Here is a 27845-nt window from a genome sequence, read left to right as displayed (position 1 = left end):
GCCCCTGGGGTATCTGGTACCAGTACATTATCAGCGGATCCTTTATATCCTGGAAGCTGCAAGTTAGAGCCACCATGGATCAGATTTCACTTAGCATCTCTCCCCACAGTTTTTTTTTTTGCTGGTTCATAGTTTGTCCTCCTCAGACCAGTGTTGGTGGTCATTTGCCACTGCTGACCAGTGGCACCCTACAAGATTCAAGTCACTGAGGATTTTACAGCTGCTTCTTTTCTGTCATCTAAATGTATCCCAGGCACTGACATGCACCTTTTTAATGAGATATACGATGCAGTTAGCGCTCACAAGTACACAATTTACACGACAACATATATTCATTCTGCTGAACATCTTTTTTATCTTTCTTGTCTTTTGTCTTTCTTTCACGTTCCTGCTTGCCTCCGTACGTCTATTAGAGATACAAGCCAGCTCCTCAGGAGTTATTCTTAAAAAGGCTTCATATTTTAGATTCAGTCCCACTAAATCTAAATGAGTTTTCTCCAGTGTCTCTCCTGACTGTAACAAGCTCACATACGCAACCCTGCATCAACCTTTAAAGCAGCGGTTCCTGACATTCACTGAACATGCAGAAGATGTCTTGTTTCATTCAAATGAAAAGCTCTCAGGGCAAAAAACACTCATCATTTAAATGTTCCTAATTGAGGCACACACTGACTTAAAGTAATCATCCAGGCAGTGTCAACAGAATGTGAACTTGTCACAAAGCCAAACTGCAGTACGGTATGTCAAAGTTTGGGAAGCCAGAGGCAAATTACACATTTTGTTGATTTTTGAAAATGAAAAGAAGTACTGTAAATACAGCTCAGGAGGAAACAAATGTTAATACACTCTTGGTTTGTATTTCAAATTTTTAAAATAAACAGAAGACAGTAACCCCCCTTTGACAGATATTACAGCTTGCAAATAGTTTCTGTTGCCAACCGAGAGTCTTTTCATTCTTGATTTAAGAATCTTCACCATATGTTTTGGTTGTCTTGCACACACAGCATGCCCGAGATCCCCACCCAGATATTTAATGATGTTCATATCTGGAGGCTGTGGGGACCACTCCAAAAGCTTCAGCTTGTGTTCCTTATTTGTGCATCAGTGCTGCACAGTGAAGCAGTGCATTACCACTATTCTGACAGCTAAACCTTCCTGCAGCTTCCCTGCAGTCATGTGGGGGTTTTGCTTTGCCTTTTCTGTCCAATAGACGTGCAGTTTTATTCCCCCAGATCTTGTCTTAACTTCTACAGTTGCCCTTAACTGCCATTTCTTAATGACTTTTTCGGAAAGTGGGAATTGCAGGCTGGAAGCACTTTGATATCTTTTTATAGCCTTCTTCTGCTTTCTAGGCATCACTTATCTACATTTTCAAATCCTCACTCAGTTTCTTTAAGGAGCAAATGGTTTTTTACCAAAAAGTTCAGAAGAAAGAGTCAGAGAATTGGTCAGCTTGGAAATATCAGAGGAGGAACTCCTAACGACTGTTCTTGACCTGCCTTCATAAGCAGTCAATTAAGGCCAAATGAAAGATAGCTAATTATAGTGAGAAACCCAGCAAAGATTCCCTAAGATTCCCTCTGAGCAGCAATGTACAAACTGGAAATGGCAAGTTGAGAACTACAATTAGCTTCTCCTCAGATCTCTACATGTAGGAAGAATTCTAGCAGCCTTTTTAATACATCTCTGGACAGCATAGCTTTGTTTTCCAGGCATATACATGAATGGCAATTTGCAATATATAAACTTCTGTATACCAGGGGACAAACCTTTGTTTAATCATCAATTACAGGACTATAGGAGTCTTCCATTGAACCCATCCATCCATTATCTATACACCGCTTAATCCTCACTAGGGTCGCGGGGGGGCTGGAGTCTATCCCAGCCGACTCAGGGTGAAGGCAGGGAACACCCTGGACAGGTCACCAGTCTATCACAGGGCTACACTTAGAGACAGACAACCAAGCCCACGGACAATTTAGAATCACCAATTAACCTCAACATGTTTTTGGACTGTGTGGGAGGAAGCCGGAGAACCCGGAGAGAACCCACGCTGCACGGGGAGAACATGGAGACTCCACGCAGAAAGATTCCGGTGCCCCCACTGGGACGTGAACCGGCGACCTTCTTGCTGCGAGGCAACAGTGCTACCAACTGCATCACCCTGCAGCCCCCATTGAACCCATTTTTCTGTCAAATCTGATTTTACTACAGTTGCAGGACAACAGTTCTAGACTCCATCTCGCAGCACCGTGATGCCTAATGTTGATCCATTTTCTGACAAAGCCATCATCAGGGGGAGTCAGACTGACATTGAGTTGAAAAATGTACCGATCCATTTCACATCAGATGACCTTCTGTGGTATCAGTTTCATAAAGTTCTGCAGGAGCCACATACTGCGAGTCAATCATTCTGCAGTTCTAATGAGTCCACTGAGCTCTTGCAGAGCTGAAGTACTGGTAGGCTTCACCTGTTGGGCACCAATTATCAAATTAGGTTTACCTGTTTTATTGTGAAAAGTCTTATCACAAAGTTTAAGATGACTGTTTGTGGTTCTTGTGGTGTTTTCTTTTGCAGGAATGAGCTATTGTAATGCTAACTTCTTATCCACATGTTTTCCAGAGGCACAGTCACAGCATCCTTCAGGTAGCCCTGTCCAGGACCCGTGTGATTGGTTTAAACACACACAAGAAAACCAGGGCGTGTTTTCCTTCCAATAGCAGAATGATAGTGATGTGCTAAGTGAGACTAACTTTGAGCAAACATTAGGCAACAGTGGGAATAAAATCAGCAGAACCAGGCTCAGGGATGGCGGATGTCTGCCTTGACCAGTTGGGATGAGGGGAGAGAGACCAGGATCGCAGATAGATGCATCAGAAAACAATACACACTTTGGGAGGTTGGTGGGCATTAACAGCTGATAACAGTACTTGCAGAGAGGATGATACATGGACTATACATTAGTAGTAGACCAGAAAAGGTTATGACAAATCCTTATGTGTATTTCATTCATTTCAAAAAGGTTTTAAAAATGTATTTTGTTCAGAGAAGCGCAGACCTTTACATGCTTTACATGCTGGGTATAAGGTTCATGTTTCACAGGATTACAGACATAGTAGCAAATATCCATTTTCCATCTGGAACTAACAAGATATTATAAATGCTTAAGCATGTGATGATAGTATCACAGACAAGTAATCCGTGCACGTTCACATTTTCATTTAGCCCCATCAGCTTTAGCTAGCACTTATAAGATGATAAGCTAAAAGGTGAAGTTGTGTCATGGAATTGTGTAGCACACAGACTTATGGAATATTTAGCGTGCATGATATGTGTGTGTGTGTGTGTGTGTGTGTGTGTGTGGAAATGCAGTGTGTGTGTGTACAGTGGAAGATGTAGTACAACATCACCGTGTCACTAATGTTTGGGGATTGACACCGGGGTCGCTCAGGCAGATAGGCATCAGTGTGAACCCCTGCCAGCTTGGATACTCGTGCTGTTCATGATCTAGGAAAGAGGGAGAAAGTCACATGAACAGTGGTATTTAGTGTGCAGGGAGAGAGAGAGAATTGGTTTGGCTGTGAGTGAGTTAGACAGAGACAGAGAGAAAGGGGTCAGAGATTAGAAGAGAGGAGCCAACAGTGGCGAATGGAGGGAGCACATCTGTCAGTGGCTGGAGATCATGGCAGGCCGGAGACACTAAGGAGCTTACAGCTTTAATCACAATGGGACACTATGGCCATAGTGCAGTGTGGCATTACATAAATGGGCCACTGTTATCCACCATCAGCTCCACTGGACAGTCTGGACTGTTATCTAGCAAGCAACATTTATTTATTTTTTTTTGCTCTTTCCATCATACCACGAGTCCACAGTGCAGACCGCAGCTTAACAGTAATTTGCTCATTTTTTCAGGTTTTTATGGTGGTCTTTTAGACATATAGGCACAGAAAAAACCTTCCCTAAACACATGACATCACCACAAACTGCCTGATTGGCGATCTGTAAGTAAAGCTGCTTTTCTAAATTCCTAAAGAGCAGTTATACAGATGTGAGGTTTTCAGCCGACAACAGCGACACATTCTTCTTTCACACCATTCAAGGGAGGGAGGAAAAAAAAAAAATCACAATCCTTCTAAGATGTGCATGGACGGGCTGTGTGTTTAAATGACTGGCTATTGTGTGCAGGCTTTGAACTAGCAAGGACTGGATTCAGAGAAAGAGACACAGAGAGGAGGAGGATGAAGGGAGGAGGAGGAGGAGATGAAGGGGAGGGAGGGTGTCGGAGCAGTTGGCTTGCTGTTGCACTGGCGTGCCGTCAAAGGCATTACCCCCCCAACGCCCACCTACCCACCTGCCCGCCCGCCACCAGCCATACCTCACACGGAGTGACACACTTTTTCCTCAGCTCAGAGCACCTCGGCTCGCCTCAGCCACGCACCGCCTGCAGTCTACTGCTGTGTGTGTGGGCGAGCGTGTGTGTGCGAGTATGTGTCCTTCAGCAAACTCTGCGCCGTCCTTCAGCAGAATCTGTTCGGACTGTCCTCGCACTAAACTCTCACCAGGCTCAGCCATCAATACTCCGTTCCCTGCTGCACCTTGGACACATTTGCCGCCCAGAGCTTCTGAGTTCCGGTGAATGAGAGCATGCTGCAAGTCCTGCTACAGTTGCTTCATGTTACAGAGGATTGGTTTCATGATATAAGTAGTGATTAGCATTTTGCCTACTTGTTGAAGTGCAGTATTGTGCAACAGCTTCAATGTTTAGATTGTTATATATCACACTGAGCCATGAGTGAAGCCTCTGACTGACTCCAAACATACAATCACAGCCATAACTACCTTCAGTCAGAAAAAGAATAAGGAGTCAATAGAACCACAGATGGTCTGGCCCTGATCTCAACATAATGGAATCATTCAGTCATTACATGAAGAGACAGAAGACGCAGCCCAAATCCACTGAAGAACTGTGGCAAGTTCTCCAAGGCGCGGGAACAACCTACCTGCCAACTACCTTGAAAAACAAGTTTCCTGAGAAGAACTGGCATCAGCCTCTCACCAAATATTGGTCTGATCATTTTTTCTACACTGTACTTTGTTTTAAGTTAATTGGCACATAAAAACTCTTCAGAGCATTATTTTGGAAGCCATCGTCACCTTACTTTTGCACAGTGCTGCATATGCAATCAAACATTCAGAGGTTAAATGAGTACATGCATGTGTGTTTATGTGCAGTATGAGGAGGCAGAGGCTCTGGCCCAAAGTGTGGTGTCGATGGGGCAGGAAGCAGGAGAGTTTCTGCCCAGGGCCTACCTGGCTCTGGGTCTCTGCTGCAGTCTACAGGCCTCTGATGGTAAGGATCAACAGTATCCCGAGCATATCGTCTCTAGAAAAATGACAGCACCGACTGTTCAGATGCTTGAAAGGACATATGTTTCTATTTTTTGACAAGCGGTAGTAGTGCTGAGTCAGGCTTACTGGTTAGGCGACACAAAATTAGTTGTCTCCTGGAATGCTGTTTCATATTTAGCTTACTGACCTGACATTGAGATCTTCTTAATCCAACTTTTAAATATTTTTTCAAAATTCCTGAGAAAGTATTTCTTGAACCATACTAACGGCTACATATAAAAAAATAAATAAAAAAAAACTTTACTTGTATGATAACCAGGGGTTGTCTGGGAAAAGGAATGACAAATTACTTTTTTTGTTTTTTTTAGTTCAGATATTATGATCTGTTGATGCTTCTATTGCATTTAACTGTTCAAGAGAAGATGAGCTTTTAATTATCCAGCGGTGGGGAATTTGCAGTGTTACAGCAGCAAAGGGGGATTGTACAAACGTGAAGCGGACATCAGTAGAAAATGAAAACAAATAAAAAAATATGCATAACTGTCAAAAATACACAAAGCTAGTTCAGTTAAGCTTGACTTTGTCTTCTCTGCAGCGACCCTGAAAGCAGATCGGAATGAGTTCAACAAAAAAGCGCTACAAGCTTTGAACAAGTAGGTCCCAGTTCTGTCTTTCTCCTTCACACACTATTTGTCTGTTATTATACATTTGCTGTATGTACATATGTTGTACATCTACCTTTTTTCTACTAGATGTGTAAATTCTTGTATATATTTGTCTTATTATCTTGTTTTATTTTTTTATTAATATTCATTGTATTTTATTCTTTTCTTTCTTTAGCTATTTTACTTTATTTTATTTTTTAATTTTCCTGTTTCTATTATTCACGCAAATTCCTAGGGCGACACCAACAGCCGAAACCAAATTCCTTGTATGTTGTGTACGTACTTGGCCATTAAAGCTGATTCTGATTCTGATGTAACATGTTTTAATTTTTAGCCATGTTAGCAATTACTAAACAATAACTAAATGACCAAATACCTTTGTACCAAGTGACATCTAGCATCACATTTCAATCTGACCTGTACTGTGATTGATTAACAAATGCTTTCAAAACCTCTGACGTTCCCATCAGCTTCAACTATGCTTTAGGTTTACTGCTAATTAGCAAATGTTACCATGCTATCAAGATAAACCAGGATGTAACATAGGAAGGATTTAACATGCTCACATTAGCCTGTTGATTAATATCATTGTTAGTGCTGATATTACAGCAGCAGCCCTGTATTGTCGAGCACGGCCCGGCCTCACAGAGCTGCTCCAGTTGCATCTAAAGAAATGCTTCAAACACAGCTTTTGTCCTGCTAACACACAGGGTTTCGGAGTTTATGACACATGCAGCAATTAAAAAAGTTTCCGCTCCGACTATTCTAACCTTTACTGACACCATATGAAGGGCCATTTGTCTTTCCTCCACAGAGCTCATTCATTAGACCCTCAGGATGCTCAGATTGCTATGTACCTGGCTCTGCAGCTGGCCCTCGTACGCCAGGTATAAGCACACAAATGAGAAAGATATTGTTGTTTTTTTTTGTCATCAACAGCAGATATTATTCATTAAAAACACACCATATTGTAGGTTATAACTGAAAACGGGTGTACGTTTGGCAGGTATCAGCAGCCATGGAGCCCCTGCAGGCAGCTTTATCTCTCCGTGGGGATGACTTACACTCCCTCCACCTGCTGATCCTGCTGCTGAGTGCCCAGAAACACCACCGTCATGCCCTGGACACCCTGGGCCTGGCCCTCAGCCAGCACCCCGACAACTTCAAGTAAAACCCACTACACCATCCCACTCACACACGCAACAGAAAATGTTGGTGGAAGTGTTGGTGAATTGAGGATAAAGCAATCGATCGCTGCGCTTGTGATACTTTGTATGGTGTTTTTTTTTATGTGTGTGACTGTGTGTGTGTGTAAAAGTGTAGCTCCAGTGAGTGGTGCAGTGAGGCCCTGTCCTAACACCAGTCCTCTCCGTAGGGATAGGGTGTCTCAGCTCCACTATGTTGGAGGCCAAGCGCACACAAACACACACACACTTGACGCCTTATTTAGACGTGCCGGAGTGGAAGCCTGCATTGCGGTACCTATGCCCCTCATACACCCTTACCCTTTTAACACTGCAGCTCTGACCCAAGCCCTAGTCCTGTTTTCCCGACAGAACCGAGGCACCCTAAACAGCTGAACCCACCTTCTTGTTACGCCAAGCAGGTTCAAACGCATAAAAACAGATTTCAGCCCTTATCATTTGGGGCAGGCAAGTATTTAGGGACATGAAAGGACACGTCGCAGGTTTAGGACTTGAACCTTTGACCTTTCGGTTGTGGGTTGGTATCTCAAACCATGCTCTTCACCTTTAAACCAAACCATACCTGTATTTAGAAATACATAAGTGCATAATATTCACATTCTTTTAAAGCACATCTAAATTAATGAGTAAAATAAATATAAAAAATCTCGGCATATGTGCAAAATACTAAAAAAGACCCAAAGAAGTAAAGTTGTTTGTCGCGGAAATTTTTAATTTGAGCTCCAAGTGTAATAATCAGCAGCAGTATAAGCTCATAATTCTGTTTTCTTCCTGCCGTTACCTCACAGACATGATTCTACTCAGTCATCCGCAGCAAAAGCACTAAAAACGTACTCATTAGCTGCGGAGGAAGCTCCATTGTATAAGACAGACAACATTAACAATCAAGGCCAATTATTTCACACTAACCATAATATGGAAGCATGTTGCATCATCTTTCTGATGTGTTTTTTTTTTTTCTTCTTCTTTATTTCAAAGCTCAATAAAGCATTTCATAATGCAGCCATTTGGGGTCAGTGTTGGCCTCCACGGTCCCAGCTCAGACAGATGGGGTGCATCCATACATCAAGAGAGAGAGAGGAAATGCAGAAAAACAAGAAAATTAATGAAACAACGAGGGAAAGGAAGGACATAAGAGCCTGACAGGGAGAAGAAAACACCGAGATATGCAGTTGATGCAGAAAAGACGATGGTTTTATAATTACTGGAGCTTTACCGATCAGCACTGTATGTACAGTTGGAACAGGAATCTGTTCTCTCTCTGTCTAGATGCACAATCGCACACTTAGACACACACACACACACACACACACACCTCCTCCGTAGAGACACTTGACTGCTTTGACCCATTTAAGAGCTCTTTTCCGGGCTCGGCCAATCACATCGCTCTCTGCGCCAGGAATCCCCATCGCCCCGGTAACCATGAGGTCATATTGGTGGAGCAGGCAGCATCAGTTGTTGTTTCCAAACTGTTGTTATGGATCGGTAGAGAGACGTTGAGTCAGAGACCAAGAGAGAGAGAGAGAGAGATACAAATCTATGTATTGGTCGTTTACTGAATGGAATAGCTGAGTTCAAATGAAATGTTACTAGAGCTGCATTAGCTGTATCATCACCGTTAGGATTTAGTGATCTGTGCTACTAGTAAGACATTTACTTCATATTTAACTAGCATATTTGTACTTAACCAAAACATTATTAGAGAAAGGAGCATACAGTGGAGATCTGCACAGGCATTAAATAGTGACATAGCTCTATTCTTTTCAGGAAACATGGGACCAGTATCTAAAACAAAAACTATTAATTTATTGAGTAGTACTGATTTGAGTGTGGCATACAAACAACATCTAGCCTGCTGTTACATCGGCCTATCCGTAATGATTAAACAAATAAACAGGTAGCGTCACAGCTCCTAATGAGCATTCATGAGACGACACACTGATAAACTGATAGCAGAGAGTAAAATAAATCACAAAGATGAAGTTGTGAGCAGTGTACTGATAAATATGTAGACATTGCACTGTTTGTAAGTCAGAGTGTTTACTCCTATGAACGAACCCTCAAAAAGTTATCGCCTCACTCCGCTGCTTCCTTCAGGTAAACAAAAGTGAGTGTTTTACATAATCTGTAGGTTAAAGATCTTGCTCTTTTCGAACTAGACATGACAAGTAAGTGGTGAATATTATTAAGAACTAAATTCGATGCGCAGTGATGCAGCAGTCAATCGATCACAAGGTAGCGCTGTGCTAAAATTATTCTGCTTTATTTACTCTAAACAGAACCATTCATTCATCCATCTATTATCTATACATCGCTTAATCCTCACTAGGGTGATGGGGGGCTGGAGTCCATCCCAGCTGACTCAGGGTGAAGGCAGGAGACACCCTGGACAGGTCACCAGTCTATCACAGGGCTACACTTAGAGACAGACAACCAAGCACACTCACATTCACTAAACATGACCATAATTTACTAAATGAACACCATGCTGTATTGACCTAAAATCAGCCATTGAGACCATAAACTCACTGGTGAAATGTTTACTGAGGTAACAGATCAATTGAGAAGTAGGTTCATTTTCTCATATACTGCTGTACACGCCAGGACTTCCTTTTGCAGTCGTAGGAGTCGCTCCCTGCTGGCTGTTAGAAAGAATGCAGGATTAAGGTACTTCTATATTACCTCTACTTTTCAAACGAAGAAGCTATGTCCATTTTTTATCCACAGTCTGTGGTGTTTTAGCATCTTTCACATCACTGTTATGATTTTATAGCCAGCAACTGATGAACTGCTTGATCTCTTCCCTCCTGCCACTTTCATCAAACCTATTTTATAGGCAGCTGTTTGCAGATGAAATCCCATTATTAAAAATTCTTCAAACATTTTATTTTGTTTTTCCTTGTTTACATGTCCATAAAGTGTTTTTATATGCTGGAAATAAGCAGTCAACACTATGGCTGAGCATTTTCCACCATGGAACTGCAAGGTACCATTGGCAGTCTCAAAAACATAGATCCAGACGTCAGGGTTTATACGTAACACATTTAAGGAACCAATCATGTCAACTTTCAGATTGGAGATATCTGTGTCATTATACTTCTTTAGAATTGTTTTCTGTTTTGAACATATATGTTTATTATCACTTACCACTGTGTATTATACAGGAGCTTTACAGTGTTGGAACAGAGTCAGTTAGCTGGTTAGCTGGAGCTGCCTGAAGTAGGGACAGATAAGTGAAAGACTGGATCTACCCTTCTGGAGAACATAATGGGTGTAGAGTTACATGTAAGTCATTTTAAGGCAGAACAGTATATTTGGAAATAACTGCTTGATAGTCCAATGATGAGGGTGTAAGCCATATGGGTGATTCCCACCTAACCAGACCCTGACTGCATGTCATTCTTCTGCTCTAAGAAGAGAGCAAACATTGTTAAGTAGTTAACAAGTTTTACCATGCTGCCTATGAAGTGGGTTATTTATGTAAAGCAGGAGCTACAGTATGTTTCTATTTTTTTTCCTGAAGATTCAAGTAAATGTCAGTGCAGATGACAGTGTTGTTTCACCATGTTGTGGTTAATTGCACATCTTTCAAATCTCTACAACACATTGTGTGACCACGCATGTCAGAGTAGCCTTTAAGCTTATTGGTTGACTTAACTTCCTGTTGGGAGGTAAGATTGAAACAGACATGGTATACCTAAAATTCTTCCAGACATGCAAAGTAAATCTTGTGCATATTTGTGTCTGAACAACACCTGCTGCATGCTTGCTTTCATGTAGACAGAGGAAAATATAAGATTATTCAACAGTGTAGCATTAAAATTGCAATGATGAAGGCAACACTTGATTGTAACATTTAATTATCAGCTGTATTTAAACACAACCCAGTACTCTCATGAAAACGGATCTAAACCTAGCAGCACACTCAGCACCTGCTGGACTCAGGCCGAGTTTCTGATCTCAGAGTCAGAGAAGGAGAGATCGACACAGAGGGACAGATAGGGAGAGAGGGAGGCAGTGAAAGGAGGTGTTTTCTCAGTAACAAGCTCATTGAATATCATTTGCTTTGAATGTGTGAGCGAGCATCAGAGATCAAAGCTCGCATCATGCATAGAGCTGGGCATTCCGCAACAGTCGTGTGCTTGCGTGTGTTCTTGCATGTTGTGGGGGTGGGGGGATCCGAACGTGTGTACAAGATCGTAATCTTGCACATGCATGTTTGTGTGTCACTGCGTGTGTGTGCATGCATGTGTGTGATTCCTGTTAGCCGCTGCCTCTCTGCACCACAGCAAACTGTCAGCTCGCTGTAGCATACCGAATTTCTCCTTCCTCCTTTTTCTCCCACATCCTCTACCCCCGGCTTCTGCCTTTCTCTCTCTCCATCTCTTCCGCTCTCACTTTCTTTTCTCACCCTGTCTTTCTTTCCTTGCCTCTCACTTTTTTTTTTTTATCTCTCCGTCTCCATTTCTCCCTTTTCTTTGAAATTTTAATCACTCAGTAAACAGGCATGCATTTCAATGTGAAATGGGATTCTGCTACAGATTGAGAGAGCTGAGGCAGGAGAGGGAGAGAGAGGGGGAGGGTTGTGAGTGTGAGAGAGAGAGGGGAGGTGGGAGAGACAGTGATTGTGGTCTCACAGTTTGTACTAAAGAGAATGATTAATCCCAGCCTTTGATTCTGCATTCATCTAACGGGATGTTGCAGCTTGAGGAAGTGTGTTTATGCGTGTGTATGCATGTGTATAAATGTGTGTTAGCGTGCATGCATGGCTTACTGTATGCTCTGCTACACAAAACAAGCATGTCTGCACAGGCTCGTGTATTAATCTCTATGCATGCTGTATGTGCTGTGTGTGTGTGTGTGTGTGTGTTTGCACATACATATACAAGTGTGATGTGCGCTCGTGTATGTGCACACACACACGCACATGTGCTTGTCGAGAATACACACTCTGATCTGTGGGAGTGCAGAATGAGTAATACTGTAGATGTACCACTTTTTCAAGGGAACATTATTAGCTATTTTTATAAGGAGTTTACGCTGGCACTCACTGCTCTTACCCGGCCACCACCGAGCATTTACTCTGAACTACGCTACTCACTGCCATCCGTCCTTTAACACTACGCTCTGCACACACCAGGCTCATTCCCAGAAGGCTCGAAATGACAGCCTTTGTAATCTGATGTGTAGTTTTGAGTGTTGTAATCTTGACGAAATCTATCTTTTCTGAAGCTGCGAGGGAAAACACCGACTGTGATCGAGCGGTGAATAACAAGGTGGAAAAGACTCAATCATTGGACGGCTTAGATCAGTCTGATATCACTTATTTTGATATGCGCAGTGAATTCATCTTCGTCAGAGCTCGTGGTGGTGTGAATACACAATTTGAATTAATTGGCTGATATTAGAGAGTGAGCTTTATTCTTAATTTTTAGTAGGATGCTCAATTGTTTTGTAATTTGCAGCCTGTTCGTAATGTTTGCTGTTCATTCAGATTCCAGTTGTTCCTCTCCAACGTTCGGTTTTAGTTTGAGTATTTTTATTTGATAATCGTGATGATGTTTGATGATATGAAAGCTAACACTGTGCAGAAACCTTCCAGCGGCTTAAAGGACATAATGCTTCTCTTTCCTGCCAAGCTTGTAAACCGATACTGTACACTTACACGTTATTTGAGCTGCAGAGTTTATGATATGATTGTACTGGGATGAAACACATCAATGGTAATAAGTAGATATCAGCCAACAATGTTCAATAGTCTCACTTAAAGGCATCAGATGTGAACTGCCGTGAAAGCACATAACAAAAACACAAAATTCACTTTCACCAGCACACTCCCAAGCGTGCTCCCTCCCTGGCCCTAAATAGCCTATCAGCCCTTGATACCAGAGCCTCGTTCTCCCGTTGGCTGCCGTGCAGGGCTGCTGAGTCCATGAGTTCTTTAGATTTGTTACTATAAAACCCCTCGAGCCTAATCAGTGTTTTTGAGATTGTTATCAGCACACCTCTATGTCAAGGTGGAAGTCGAGCATATAAAAAACAAGACATGGACATGCTGACAAGGTATCTCTGTTGTCACGGTTTGCTGTTAATCTAAACTGAAATCTTCGTAGGTATTTTGTCTGTTGCGGCCCGGTGAAACTCAGCACTCAGTGAAGAAAGTAGATAGTGTGTATGTCCAATCCCAGCTCTGTGCCAAAAATCACCACCAACAGTTTACTGATGCATCATTTCAAACTAAAAGTTCTTCATCAGGAAGACATTCATGCAAACAGAAAAAAATAAGAGCTCTACTTACAAATAGAAGATTTGATAGAAAATAGCCATTATCCAGAACTACGATAGCATGTAAACTCTTACAGCAGCAGAATATTTAACATCCATCCATCATCTATACACCGCTTAATCCTCACTAGAGTCCTGGGGGGCTGGATTCTATCCCAGCTGACTCAGGGTGAAGGTAGGGGACACCCTGGACAGGTCACCAGTCTATCACAGGGCTATACTTAGAGACAGACAACCAAGCACACTCACATTCACACCTACGGACAATTTAGAATCACCAATTAACCTCAACATGTTTTTGGACCTTGTGGGAGAAAACCGAAGAGAACCCACGCTGCACAGGGAGAACCTGGAAACTCCACGCACCCCACCGGGACGTGAACCGGCAACCTTCTTGCTGCGAGGCAACAGTGCTACCAACTGCACCACCCTGCAGCCCTAATATTTAACATGTCCCTCATTAACATTACCACTAATAAGCTACTGCTAATACAAAAGTTTTACTGAAAATAAACAAGAGGCTCAAGTTAGCAGGATATAATCAGAGTATGTTTGTTTATTTATGTCAACACAATTGTATTCATGCAGTGATAGGTCTGCTCAACATTCTTCCCCCCTGGTCATCCATGACCGTCCTGCGGTGCCTTTGTGTCCTCCCAGGAAGACCCCGCCCCCAAGTTTGAGAAACTGCATGCATTTTAAGTACAGTACAATTTTGCAAAGTTATCATTTGCAGGTAATGCTAGTGCTTATTTATGACAACTTGAGAGTGAAAGGGATTGGATTTGAGTTATGAACCTTTTGCTATTATTTGAGAACCAGCAGTAAACTCAGCTGAGGAGGTTCTTCATGTCACACGTGCAGGTTACACAGAGAAAGTCACTTCGTTGTACGCATGATACACGCCCACTTTCATACACTTTGTCACATTTCAGCACTCGGTTGGGTTCACACCATCACAATGCCTCTAAACGCTTTGTCACACCGGTAATGGGAAGCCTAGACATACACACCGTCACACAGGCACACACTCTGGTGGACTCCTACTGGCAGCCGTATCCTTAACACAGCGTCCCTCGGCAGCGCTTGTCATCTACACGTCAGTAAATCCAACCCCCTTCCTCCCACACACATACACTTTCAATTTTTTCTTTTCAAAAATCCCTCCATCTTTTTTCCTCACACCCTCCACACACACACACACACACACACCCTCCCCCCAATCGTCCACCGACCTGTGAGTCAGTAACGAGGAGCATTTCAACAAGAGTTTTCTCCCCTGACACAAGCTTGTCTCACTCTGCTATTGATCCTCACCCTCCCTCCATCACTGCATCCATCTCTTCGTCCTTCCTTTTCTCCTTCCCTCTTTCCCTCTGCCCCCACCCGACTCCCCCACCTCCTGACAGGAGAGCACAGAATAATTGGAGGAGCTTTCAACAGCGGGGAGGCAGTGGACAGCGAGGCAGGCGGGCGTCAGATGTGGCCAACGCCATAGTCTCTCTCTCTCTCTCTCTCTCTCTCTCTCTCTCTCTCTCCCCTCACACTCATGGATGAGTGATGCCCATGACAGACTGCATCCTCTGAGAGCCCCTTCTGGCAATTACTACACACAAACACGCACATACACACAGACACATACACATTCACATCAGAGACTCCCACATCACTTAACCAGTTGTCTTCAACTAAAAGGGCCGAGCGGAAACACTCTACAGCCTCTACTCATCAACCTCTCAACACACCACAACGTACACACACACATCACCCACCCACACACACACACACACACACGCGCACACACACTCTCAGAGCTTGTTGTTGATGACTATCTTTACCCTCTCTCTGTTTCTATTGATCCATGTGTTCATCAGTCCGCATGCATCCGCAAGATGTTTTTCTAAAGACTTTATCCAGCAGTTGTGCAAACACATACATGCACACTTTAGTTGTTTTCTAGTTTTACAACCACATAAGTTCAATCTGTTGTGTGGAATAATGACTGAGTGTTTTCTCCTGCTCATCCACAATTTTAGATCCACTTTTCTTGCAAAAAAAAAAGCCTGCATGAATTTGTGTGTGTGTGTGTTTTTGTTCTGGTCCAGTTTGCTGTTCACAAAGGTGAAGCTTGAAGAGGCCCTGTTCGGCCCTGCTGCAGCCCTGCAGACCTGTGAAGAGATGCTGCAGCGCTGGCAAACCCGCTATGATGTCAGCCGCTCCAGGTGAGCGTGTACATGCGGTATGCATTTGTGCTACTTTGCTTGTCATGTGCTGCAGGATGTGCAGTACCTCAGTGCTCCTGCGTTTTCAATACGTGCATAATGAAACTGGGAGGGGGGAGGCTTTTTCTGCTGCAGTATTGCAAAACCATCCAGTGTGTACGGGTGTTCTTGCATTAATGCATTTGATGTGTGGTTTGCATGGGATTTTAAAGCTTTTACCTGTGATCATGAGTGGGTTTGAGATGTTGACCTTTTCACATTTTAGATAGTGAAAGTGACATTTTGCATTCTTCGTTGTAATAACAGGAAACCTAAAAGCACTCTGAAGCTAAAATATCACAGTCAGATTATAGATAAAAACCTTGTGTGGAGTTTCGATTTTGTTTTGTTTGTTGTGTTTACTCTGTTTCGCTGCTCTTCTTGTGTGTTTTCTGTTACAACAATGACCTGTCTGAATAAGTCAGCTCATCACTGCCTCTGTCTGAGTCAAGAACACTGTCTGAGTGTTTGCTGAAGTACATGAGCTACAAGCTGCCCAGACACAAACTAGCTAGAAAACCTCTGTGACTCAAAAAATTCCTCGAAAGGCCACTTGAGGTTCATTACGAAACACAGACTGCATTTAAAAGATAAACTTAGCCTCTGTTTCTGCAAAGTCAGGTCAATGCGCTAAACCTGCATTCTTTCTAGCAGCTGGCAGGATGCAACTCCTCTGGTTGCAATAACAAGTCAGTTTACATCGAAGTCTATGAGAAAAGGGCTACGCTCACTTGATTTTTTTGTTACTTCAGTAAACATTTTCAATATGACGTTCATTTTGGATAGGGCTACCTTGTAACTGACAGGTTAATACAGTAAAAAAATAATGGTTTTAGTCTCTACAGCTAATTTCTTCTTTCATACCAACTATACGGGGTGGGAGTTTTTATATAATTAATCATTTTAATTGCATTAAAGCTCAAAGTTGTGCATAATTTAGGGCATGGACGCTTTGAGTGACAGCCAAGTGCCGTTGCAGAACAGTTCAAGGTCCAGAGATGTTTGCTAAACAGATGCACCACCGCTCTACCTCTTTGCTCATTTTTGATTAGCTGGGAGTTAGAAAGATTCAAGGTCGCTGAGCATCAATACCGCTCTTCAGAAAACCTGGAGGTGATGTCAGTCAGTGAGTTAGGACCATGGTAGAGGTAACATGTTGAGCAAAAAGCTAGCTGGATACATGAATTTACTTATTTCTACCATCTGTAAAGCAGTCCCAGCAACTTTACCAAAAACAAAACATGTACTCAGACATTAGTAAATGGTCTGTACTTACAGTATATACTAGGGATGGACCGATACCTCTTTTTGATTTCCGATACCGATACTTCAACTTTGAGTATCTGCCGATACCGATACCATCTCTCCTCCTAAACTTCTTTGGAAATACCTTTTTTGCATGGATACATTTGTTTAAGATGGCTTTATCAAAAGCCTCATGTTATTAAAGCATAGACTTTGCTTTTCTAAGAAAGGAAAAAACAGCCAAAAGCATGTCTCAAAGTGAAACTGTAGCTGCTTTACTTGAGCTGCAATCAGACTACAGTGTGCACTCAGTGCCATTCACATATTTAGAACAGATCAAAATGACACAGCAACATTAAGCTGCAATTTAAAGGTTAAATTACCAAAACTTGGTATTAAATAATAGTACCACTAATAGCCGCTCTCGGCTCTGCGCATGAGCAGTAGTAAATGAGACCGGAAACGTTGTGACTTGCTGCGGGATCGGATCCAATAGGAAGGTTCTGTCTGCAGAGCCGGAGACCCACGTACAGGCTGGACTCGTCTGCTACGGCCGGATAAGTGCACGGCTTCTAGTTCAGGTGCGCGACGTAGTTTTAAAGGGTGATTTCACTCAAAATATACTTCCAATTTTTAAAAAAATATATTTAAGAAGAGTATTTTTAACCCCTTACCGCTCCCACGGCCCGCCGGCGGGACGTGACCACTTTCCAAACACATTACAGCCATGTGCTCGCTCCACAATCACGTTTCCCGACAATATACACATCAAATGAAAGCTCAGTCTCCTCTTTCCGATGATATAAACCTTTTTGACCTGCAGCAGCCACAGCGTTGACACAAAGAGCTTTTTGTACAGAAAAGCAAAATGTTAAAATCAGAGTTTTCTTACTTGTGAAGGCTCTCTGCAGCTCAAACATCGCTCATTCCTCACCAGCTTGGTCTCATTCTGTCCGGACACAACCAGTCAACATAATCCCGTAAAATAATTCGGTCCGTAAAACGTATTAGATCCTCAAAGGCACAAATTCTGCAGTAATGTCGTCCCAGCTTGAGATCAGCTCCGGCTGTTTTATCCATTTCTTCTGGCAAAATCAGGCTGAATCTATTTCAGATCGCGCTGAAAGCGCTACAGTCAGCTGGACGGGCGGCTCAGCTTTTGATTGACACCTAGTTTGGCCAATAGGAGGGCTTTGGGGGTGAGTGACAGCCTGAAGGGCCAATAGAGTGTCTCAAACAGTCAACCGGTCCGCACAAGTCCCACCCTTGTAGATTCGACCAGTCGGGTTGCAGACACTCTCTGAGGCGGTACACTTGTAGCCAATGAGTAGACGAACACGTGGGTATGTCGGAAGGCAGGATTGTGTGTGTGTGGCGGTATCGGATCGGCCAGTTACCGCTGTGAAGGAAATCATCCGATACCGGAATTTCGTCTAGTATCGGCCCGATACCGATACCCAGTATCGGATCGGCGCATCTCTAGTATACACCACGTTTTAACCTTTGATAATTTTAGTGCTTTACAATACGTTTCTTTTTCATTTCCCATTCATACACAAATGATCTGCTGAATTGGTGCCATTAGTAGCTGTTGGGGTTTTGTATCTTGACCAAGGATGCTTCATGCTCTACTGCCAACCTAGCATTTAGTGGACAACCCATTCTTCCATCTGAGCCATAGCTTACATTACCACGGATTAATTAATTAACATTGACATGCCTACAGCCTAGCATTTAAGTTAATGCTAAGAATCAACTGTCCACAGAGTAAAAAAAAAAAAAAAACTCCCAGGTCAATTGACATTTGTAAGAATGGCACAGACTGTTTTTCTGAAAATAAATAAATAAAAATGAATCAAATCATGATTCTTTGGGACACACTGTTGAAAACATGTCGTTGTAGTATGCAGTGACACATGAAGGCAAAGGAACATCAGGGGACAGAGTAAAATACGTACAGTCACTGATGAAAAAAGTCAGTTTAGCCACAGTAGGTGGACAACCTGTCATCTGCCCACCTTTGCTTCTTTTGTCATCGTTAGTGAAGAGTCACAGAATTCAGCCCAACTGACCTGAACTGACAAGTCCAAGGTGGCACATACATGCACATTTTGGAATGCAGAAATGTATTTTTTAATACAATGCATGTGTATGGTTGGAAAAATCACCCATCCATTGACCTGTTATCTTTATTTATTATTGTCTAGTGGGGGGACCTATCAAAGCTGACTTAATGCAAAGGGCATACAAACAGAGAAAAACCACTGATATAGCATAAATAAAACTGGATTTATTCAATATTTTTTTAACACAGACAGTGGTGGAACCTCATAGCGCCAGAGCCTTTTGTTCTAACAAATGATAACGGCATCACTGAATGATGGGAAAACTAATTGTGTCGTTACAGCGAGACAGATGACAGCAGCAGTATACCGATGGCGGAGAGGGCAGAGGTCAGCCCTGGACCCAGGAAAGCCTCCATCCACCTCACCCTGCCTGATTTCCAGGACACCTCCACGGGTCTGCTATCTTGCTGCTTAAGATCTTTGCCACTGTACATATTTGTATTGCCACATGTTGAATTGATTACTTTAAGTCAAACATGTCCTCCTTTCTCTTGAGTAAATACCAGTGAGAAAGGTGAATTTGTAGGTCAATCGAAATCCCACAGCATTTGACCTATTCTGGATTAAAACCCTGTTTGCATGTCTGCAGCCCAGTTTGGGGGAGCAGATGTGCTGTTTAAATATCAGTGATGTGACTCACCTCTACACCTGTGGTTCTAGCAGGATCACTGATCTGCACACTTGATGTTTAGCCGCAGGAAATTTCTTGATGTTCTGGATATTAAAAGAGACTGAATGCTTTTTTTTTCTCTCAGCATGGCTCTGCTTTGTGTTATTTTTCAGGCAAATGATCTGTGTCATCATCAGTCTTGTCATATTTGAAGGACTGTGAATGGAATTTGAATGTTTTTGCTACAGAAAAAAAAATATTGTTTCCAAGTGTTTATCATTCAGTGTCTGTAACATATTAAAGGATTCTTTGTGTTATTTTTTTTTCACTGTCCAATGACGAGGTTCTGATCTGTGCTCTAACGCTTGGTATTTGTTGCCCCGTCTTATGTCAGGTTCACTGAGTCCCACATCGGTCGCAGTGTCTCGTCTGGAAGCGGCGCTGTCTGAGGTGTCAGACATGAGCTCCATTCGTCGCCAAGGTCCCACCTACATCTGGGCCACCCTGGAACGCATTTGGCTGCAGGCTGGTATGAAAACAGCACACATGAATAAAAATGTGGGCATGTAAATGTCTTTCATGGCATATTTGTGGGACGTGTAGGTGGGCTCCAACTTTTTCATTAGCTTTCTGAAGATTTTGCTTTTGGCTATGTTAGGGGGTCTTCTATCCAAAACTATGAACTCTCTTATGGCATCTGCTGTTTTTGGAACTGGAGGATCTGTTGTGTAGTTTTGGCTGTGGATGAGGATATTGATGCCTGACGATGCACCTGTGTACAAGGTATTATTAGACTTGGCTTAATGCCAATAACAGCCTTAGCCCCAGTCTCCTTATGTGTCATTTTAAATGCTCTGTGCTCCAAAGTAAGCTACTGTTTAACCAGCAGATAAAGCAGCGTCATCATAGGACTGGGGCTGCAGGGTGGCGCAGTTGGTAGCATTGTTGCCTCGCAGCAAGAAGGTCGCCGGTTCGGTGGGGGCACCGGAATCTTTCTGCATGGAGTTTGCATGTTCTCCCCGTGCAGCGTGGGTTCTCTCCGGGTTCTCCGGCTTCCTCCCACAGTCCAAAAACATGTTGAGGTTAATTGGTGATTCTAAATTGTCCGTAGGTGTGAATGTGAGTGTGCTTGGTTGTCTGTCTCTAAGTGTAGCCCTGTGATAGACTGGTGACCTGTCCAGGGTGTCCCCTGCCTTCGCCCTAAGTCAGCTGGGATAGACTCCAGCCCCCCACGACCCGAGTGAGGATTAAGCGGTGTATAGATAAAGGATGGATGGATCATAGGACTGAACAACAGACATTAGCTAAGTTAAGTTCGGCAGGTAGTATAAGCTCGGTTTTTTTACTTTTTACTATCAGACGATAGTCTGCTTACAGCATTCAGGTGAGTCGTCACGCTTGTTGTGCTGCCCCGGTAGGCCATTTTCAAATTGCATATTTGACACACTGCCTGTCTTTTGTCATTGCTCAATTTAAATTTGGTCCCACACAGCTGAGGTCTTCTGTATTTTGTCTTCCCTTTAACTGCCAGCGTGAACTGAAGTGTGACGTTCACTGCTGTGAGTGAGCGGGATGTCAGGCGCCCAGGCTGAGAGGCATATATCTACACATTTTAAGAGCGCAGTTAAAAGGTATCAATATAAACAAAAACATCCAAAAGTTAACAACTGAATACCTACGTGAAAAAAAAAGTTGAATATTGGGATCCAGGTAGGAAAGAGATTTCAGACAATAAAAGCTGTTAATTACTTCAGTTTTTATTTTGAAAACTAAAACATTAAGTATCTGACAGCACAGTGGTGCTTTCAGGTAAATGCTAATGGCAGCATCCTAACACACATGACAAAGCCAGCATGATTTTAACAGATTTAATGTTTGCTTTGTTGAAAAGCTTAGTTTGCCAGCATAGTAGGACTTTTTAATTAGCACTGAGCACAGTTACCCTCTGATGCCATTGGTATTATTTGTTTTGATGTATACATATATATCAGTAGAAGCTAAAAACAATGCTAACTGAATGGTTACATCCACTGTTTAGGTCTAGATCCTATTCACTTTCACTGTTGTTTTTTATATTTTATATTTATATTTGCATCTTCTATTTTTTTTTCTTTTTTAAAAACATATTATTGTTGCACCAACCCACCAGAACAAATTCCTCGTATTGCGTAAACTGTACCTAGCAAAAAACCTGTTTCCGATTCTGATGTGAAGGCAAGTCACTCTGTTCAAGCTGGTCTTTTATTACTTGCACTTTGTCTCATCTATCCAGTGGTTGTGTATTGCACTCTGCCTTAAGAATCCGCATTTAAACCGCACATACTTATGGTTAAGCATACGGGTCAAATGTATCTCAACAATTATGGTCTCAGTAGGGATGGAAACTTTCCCCTCCATGTTAGGACTGACCTTACCAAAGAAATCCAGAACAAACCTGTATAAATAGAAGTTCTGATGGCACCTTTTGATGAAAGTGCGCTGTGCAGATGTTACTATGAAAGCTGTGCAGCCTCACTGTCTTCCACAGCTTGCTGACCTGCTTATAAGCTCAGTTGAATTTCAATCTCTCTGGGGAGTGAGACATTGTTTATGCACTTGGTACAATGTGAGCACACATTTTTTTTTTCACATTTTGAGCACTGCAGTCACAGAAACTCACTTAGAATATTCATTTGGTTATATATGAAAGGCTGGAGAATCTACTGCCATAAGATATATATACAGTGTATAGGCAATAAAACTGTCTTTTGGGGGAAACTGTTTATTTGTAAGCTTGTTAATGTTTAAATATATAATGTAATGTGAGCACTGGGATTGCTGCCGCAATTTCCTGTGACCCCTGACTTTTCAAAACAGGAGTGAACTAGAAAAATTCAAACTATTTAGAGATTTGAGTTGCTTCAGTTTCACTGAATACTACAAACCTACTGTAGAGGCGAGTGCAGTATACCTGCATACATGTGGCCACTGCTCTGTGAAGGACAGAATGTGAGTGATGCACACCGCTATGACCTACAACCCTTTAGCCTTCAAGCTGCCTGTGAAGATTCACAGGAGAGCCCGGCTTCAGCAGGAAATGAAGGGAGAGGAATATAGAGACGCTCCGCACAAACAACACTCCATCCATCCACTCAGCTGGAGTGGATGAGGCATGAGAATGAGGATGGGAATCCATACAGTGAAGGCAGTGATGCAACCAGCATACCAGTGTGTTACAGTGTAAGAGGGGCCGGGTGGAAGGGCCACGGGGTCGCGTCCCCTGTGGCCCAGCGTAATTTGAAGGTTATTTTCTACGACTGACCTCTGACCTCGGCTATGTCTCTGCTGAGAACAGACAAAATAGAACATGCTCGTCAAGCTATATGTGTGTGACCGAGGGTGTGTCCCCTAACTCAATCCGACCACCCGCCCCCCTCCTTCCCAGCATTCCTCTTCTCATCGGTCACTTCCTTTCTCAATCTCACATCCTCGTTGGACGCTCAGGAAAAAATACGCACACACGCAATTCTCTTTAAAAGGGATACACTTAGCAGAGTATGACACATATACGTACCTGCAAACCTAAAAATAGCCTCTATACATGCAAGCACTGATCTAATAGGATTTTTTTTCTGGGAGCTCAGGTGAGGAGCAGGAAATAGCCTTACATAACCATTCACTGAATCCTTTTCCCCCCAAATGAAGCTATGAAAAGGAACCCTGAGGCTGGGAAAAGGCTTTTTTTTTTCATCTCACAGAGGTAGCATGCATGCACTAAGTATTTCCCATCTGTGCATCTATGCGACACAGGTAAACAAAACATCCGCTACCAAACACACACATGGGTTCTTTGCGCTCAGGAGCAGACGGCGCTTTCAGTATATTTGCACATCGCTGTTCACTCCATGTCTGTCTGTAACACACACACACACACACACACACACACACACAGCGCTGTCAGTGTTTCAGGCTGAAAGGTTTCTTTCTCTGGGTTTTTTTCTGGGTGTTGACCCAATGTCCACTCAGGAGAAAGACTGACAGCTCCGTGCTCCTGCGTCCCCGTTCAGACATTGGTCTGCTGCAGCCTTAGGGGGCAGGTCTTCTGGTCAGCTTCGTGTTCGAGGTCTTATTGGTGAATAAAGTGCTTGTGGGCGTGATTCTGAGTGTGTGTGTGTGTTTGTGTCTGGGGTTTGTCCTCATATTCCCAGCAGCGAAGAAAGGAGGCCGGCAGCTTTAGTATGTGATGGCCATATTTAGGCAAGAGTTTCATGACTTCCCAGGCACTACTTTGGTCACACACTTTCTTTCACGCTGTCCTTGTGTTTGTGTGTGTGTGCGTCCATCCAAGTGCAGTATTCGAGCGTTGCACAGTTTACATTTTACTATGATGCTATTGAACTCAAAGTCAGTCTGTCACTGTCACATGTTACTCAGATGATTAATACTACTGTTTTTCTCCTTTCTTTCTCTGGTTATGCAAACTTTTCTTCGTCCCTCCCTTTCTTTCTCTTGTTTTCGTCACCTAATCCTTCTGCTGTCCTCTCTCTGTCCTTTTTCACCTCATTCTTTATCTCCGTCCTCCCTCCCTTTCTCTGTCCTGTGCTTCTCTTTTATCTTCTTTCTCTTTTCTACCTTTTACTCCTCTCTAATTCCCTGGTTCCTGTCCTCTGCTTCCTCTACTTCCTCCTGCCACTCTCTCTATCTTCTCTTACAGGGGAGTTGTTCATGGCGGACAACCGGCTAAAGGAGGCCCAGTTCTGCATAGCCGAGGCCAGCTCACTCTTCCCCAACTCTCACTCTGTGCTGCTGCAGAGGGGCCGCCTGGCCGAGCTCCGGGGTCAACTGGACGAAGCCAAAGGCCTGTATGATGAGGCCCTGGCCCTGCATCCCACAGGAGAGCGCATACTGGTGCACATGGTAAGAGACAGTGAAAGCTTTAGAGGCTGCAAAATTAAATTAGAACTTATATAACACTGCTCTGTGAAGTGTCACACAGTGGTCAGTATGCACATACAGCCACACACACACACACACACACACAACATGCATGGATACACTAACACATTTTAAGTGCTTCACTTGAGTCTATTAAATTAAAAGTGACGTAATGGGCAGACTGAACATGTGCATACACCCATGTATGCATTCTAGCATACAAGTGAACACGCACACTTTCATGTACACGAGCCCAGCGCTTTACTTGAGTTCACTAAATTACATTAAGTTATGTTATGCAAGACCTTCAGGATTTTGTTTCTCAATCATATATTAACTCACACATGCTGACTCACAAACTGTAGGACTGTTTACAAATTCAAATGTTTTTAAAGTTTAAAATTTGCTAAATTAATTACACGAAATTGAATTCTGTCAGCTGTCTTTAACGTTCACACAGAACCCACACAAAGATCCCACAGTCTCCCCCACACTGCTGTGTAATAACACCAATACATGTGGAAGTAAACATGTAAAAATACATTTAAATTGATTTTTTTTTTTACATTACACTACACACACACACAGGAGTTATGTTTAGGTAGGGATCCAAACTGAACTTCACATCATATACAGCACTTGGAGTCTCAAGAGCAGCACACATGAGAAACAAAAAGACATGCACACACGCTAAACGTGAGCTAAATAAACAGTGGTAATATCCCCTGGCATAATATATATATTGGATTACTAACTTTTCTAAACATGTTTGTGTAACTTATTCATTTAAAACTGTGGTAAAAATATGATCTGAATATTATTCAGTGTTGCATTTTCCTGATGATGTCTATGAAGAGCGATGACTAGTGAAAATACCAGAATACACAAACCCAGTCATACTCTGAGTAACACAAACAAAACAGGTCCATGAATAAATCATAAAGATAACAATGTCTTTGCTTTGGAAGGATTCCACAATCGATATCAGATGGAATATCTGTAATTCTTTACCACGGCTTTAATGTATCCTGGCATGCTTAATCAATAGCTAATCAATACCTCATTAGACTGAATCAGGTGTACTGCTGGTGGAGCTGAACAAATTCTCTTGTTTTGTTTTTTTGTGGTTGTGCAAAGGGTTGGTCACATGTACTGAAGTATAACACACGGTTAGAAAACAGCATTAGTGTGAGTTTTTGTTGTTCAGGTTAACACAGAGTATGAGACTATAGGGGACTATTAGCTGCTAATATAAGGGTCACATTTGCAGTAGTGTCTGTTTCCAGTTTACCCCCATGGAGCTGATCTAATCTCTCCTTTTTCCAATGGCTGTTATTATGTTAGTTTCAAATCTCTGCTATACTGTATTGTCGGTGTGTAGTTCCACGTAGAGTTTTTGAGAAGAAACATAAACATTAGCTGATACAATTTGCTTTTTTTCATTTATAATTCACCAGAAATATTTAGGTTTAAGCTTATTTGCTCTTAGCTGCTAATATTAGCATTACTTTACGGCCGTTGCTTTACTGTTTTGGAACAGATCGAATCTTGTCTTTTTTTAAATGGCTGTAAATTATTTTAGCCTTAAAACTCTGTTATACTGCATTAGGTGTAGTTCCTTTCTGACTTTCTAATAAGGAACATGAATGTAAACAAATAAAACTATAATTTGTCTTTTGCAATTTGGCAGAAACTTCCAGGCTAGTTTGCTATTCGCGGCTAATATTAGCATAGCATTTGTTGCAATGCCTGTTTCTACTCTTTTGGACCTGAACCAGACTTTTTTTTTTAAATGGCTGTGGATTATGTTAGCCTCAAAAATGATGTTATATTGTATTAAGTCTAGTCCCTTATGACCTTCTGAGAGTAAACATAAGTATTAACTGATAAAATTAAAAATTTTTTAATTCAGCATAACTTTTTATGCAAGCTTGCTATTAGCTGCTAATAGTAGCTATTGGTACAATCCAGCAGTACCAGTTGCTTGTTTATTCTTTTGCAACTGAACTAATCTTCTCTTTTTCTAAAAGCCTGTAAAATGTAGACCTATTGGAAGAAACATAAACATGAATATAAATGTTTCTTTTGTAGTTCATCACATATTTCCAGGCTATCTCGCTATTTGCCGTTAATATTAGGTTGCATGCAGGCAGCAGCAATGGCAGTTGCTCACAAACCTTTGTTTTTTTTCCCCTGTGTTCAGTGCTGTACTGTGTCAGTGTCAGGACTGTGATCATTAGAGTCTTAATCATCACATTATAGCTCTGTCATATTGTGAGATGTCGTATTTGTGGGCAAACTTCAGGATTTTTTTTTTTTTTTTTTTTTAAAATAGATACAAACAAATTCTTGGTCTATAACCAACAAATGAAAAATAGAGCTCAAAGACTCGCTTTCTCTCTCCTGATCACTCCCCCACATTTCTTTCATCCCAGCAGATCCTCTCTCTCTCACTGCTGCATTATAAAGATCCTCTCTCGCCCACTTCCACCCACACAGTCACTCAGTCTCTCTCCCAGTCTGTCTTCCAGATGATCCACTGGATTAACCACAGCTACTCTGACCTTTGAACTCTCTCCGTTGTCATGGTGAAGGGACCAGAAAGGGATATTCCTCAAATCCAAGATTCGCACCACTCGGCACGCGCTCACAGACACACAGTGACTGTGGTCTCCATAGTGACCATAGATGTGCTGGTTGATACCTCTTTGACTTAAGTACAAGTCATCTTGTGACCACATAAGGATGCTCTTGTTCCTACTGTGCACTTTTGGGTGGGTGTGTGTATGTGTGTGTGTGTGTGTCTGTGTGCGAAGTGCAGTCCCACAGGGCTAGACAGAGGTACGCATCTCTTCCATATTTGGCCTGTGGGAGAACCAATCCCAGGGGGTGAAAAGCTGAAACAAAGCCAGCTGGCAGTGTCCTACTCTGGGTCTCTTACAGGACAGATGTGTTCTCAGTCAGAGTGTGTGAGTGTGTGTGCATATGTGCATGTATTAAGGCATGACTGTGTTTGTGTGTGCCAGCCTTCCTCCATGGATTTGGTGCACATGTGGACTATTTGTGCTTTTTTTTTTTTTGAGTGAACTATATGTAGGCAGTTGGGTTAGGGCACATGTTTTAGTAGGCACTAATTGACCCAAATACAAAAAAAAAACCTGTCATATAGAGCACTATATGT

General features: G+C 42.4%; 1 protein-coding gene across 1 annotated transcript in view; it reads left to right on the top strand.

The window, feature by feature from the left end:
- The window catches only part of ttc7a (tetratricopeptide repeat domain 7A), a 63557-nt gene that overhangs the window by 23067 nt on the left and 12645 nt on the right, over positions 1–27845 (top strand). Inside the window, exons 13-20 of the mRNA XM_008306412.1 lie at positions 5237–5354; positions 5949–6006; positions 6833–6905; positions 7025–7185; positions 15614–15730; positions 19422–19534; positions 20145–20279; positions 24444–24646. Coding sequence (XP_008304634.1) covers positions 5237–5354; positions 5949–6006; positions 6833–6905; positions 7025–7185; positions 15614–15730; positions 19422–19534; positions 20145–20279; positions 24444–24646 — 978 coding nt within the window. The remainder of the gene's footprint in view (positions 1–5236; positions 5355–5948; positions 6007–6832; positions 6906–7024; positions 7186–15613; positions 15731–19421; positions 19535–20144; positions 20280–24443; positions 24647–27845) is intronic.

This window comes from Stegastes partitus, unplaced genomic scaffold (genome assembly GCF_000690725.1).
Source record: "Stegastes partitus isolate 25-593 unplaced genomic scaffold, Stegastes_partitus-1.0.2 Scaffold3653, whole genome shotgun sequence".
Taxonomy (NCBI): domain Eukaryota; kingdom Metazoa; phylum Chordata; class Actinopteri; family Pomacentridae; genus Stegastes; species Stegastes partitus.
This window is presented reverse-complemented; position numbering and strand designations above follow the sequence as displayed.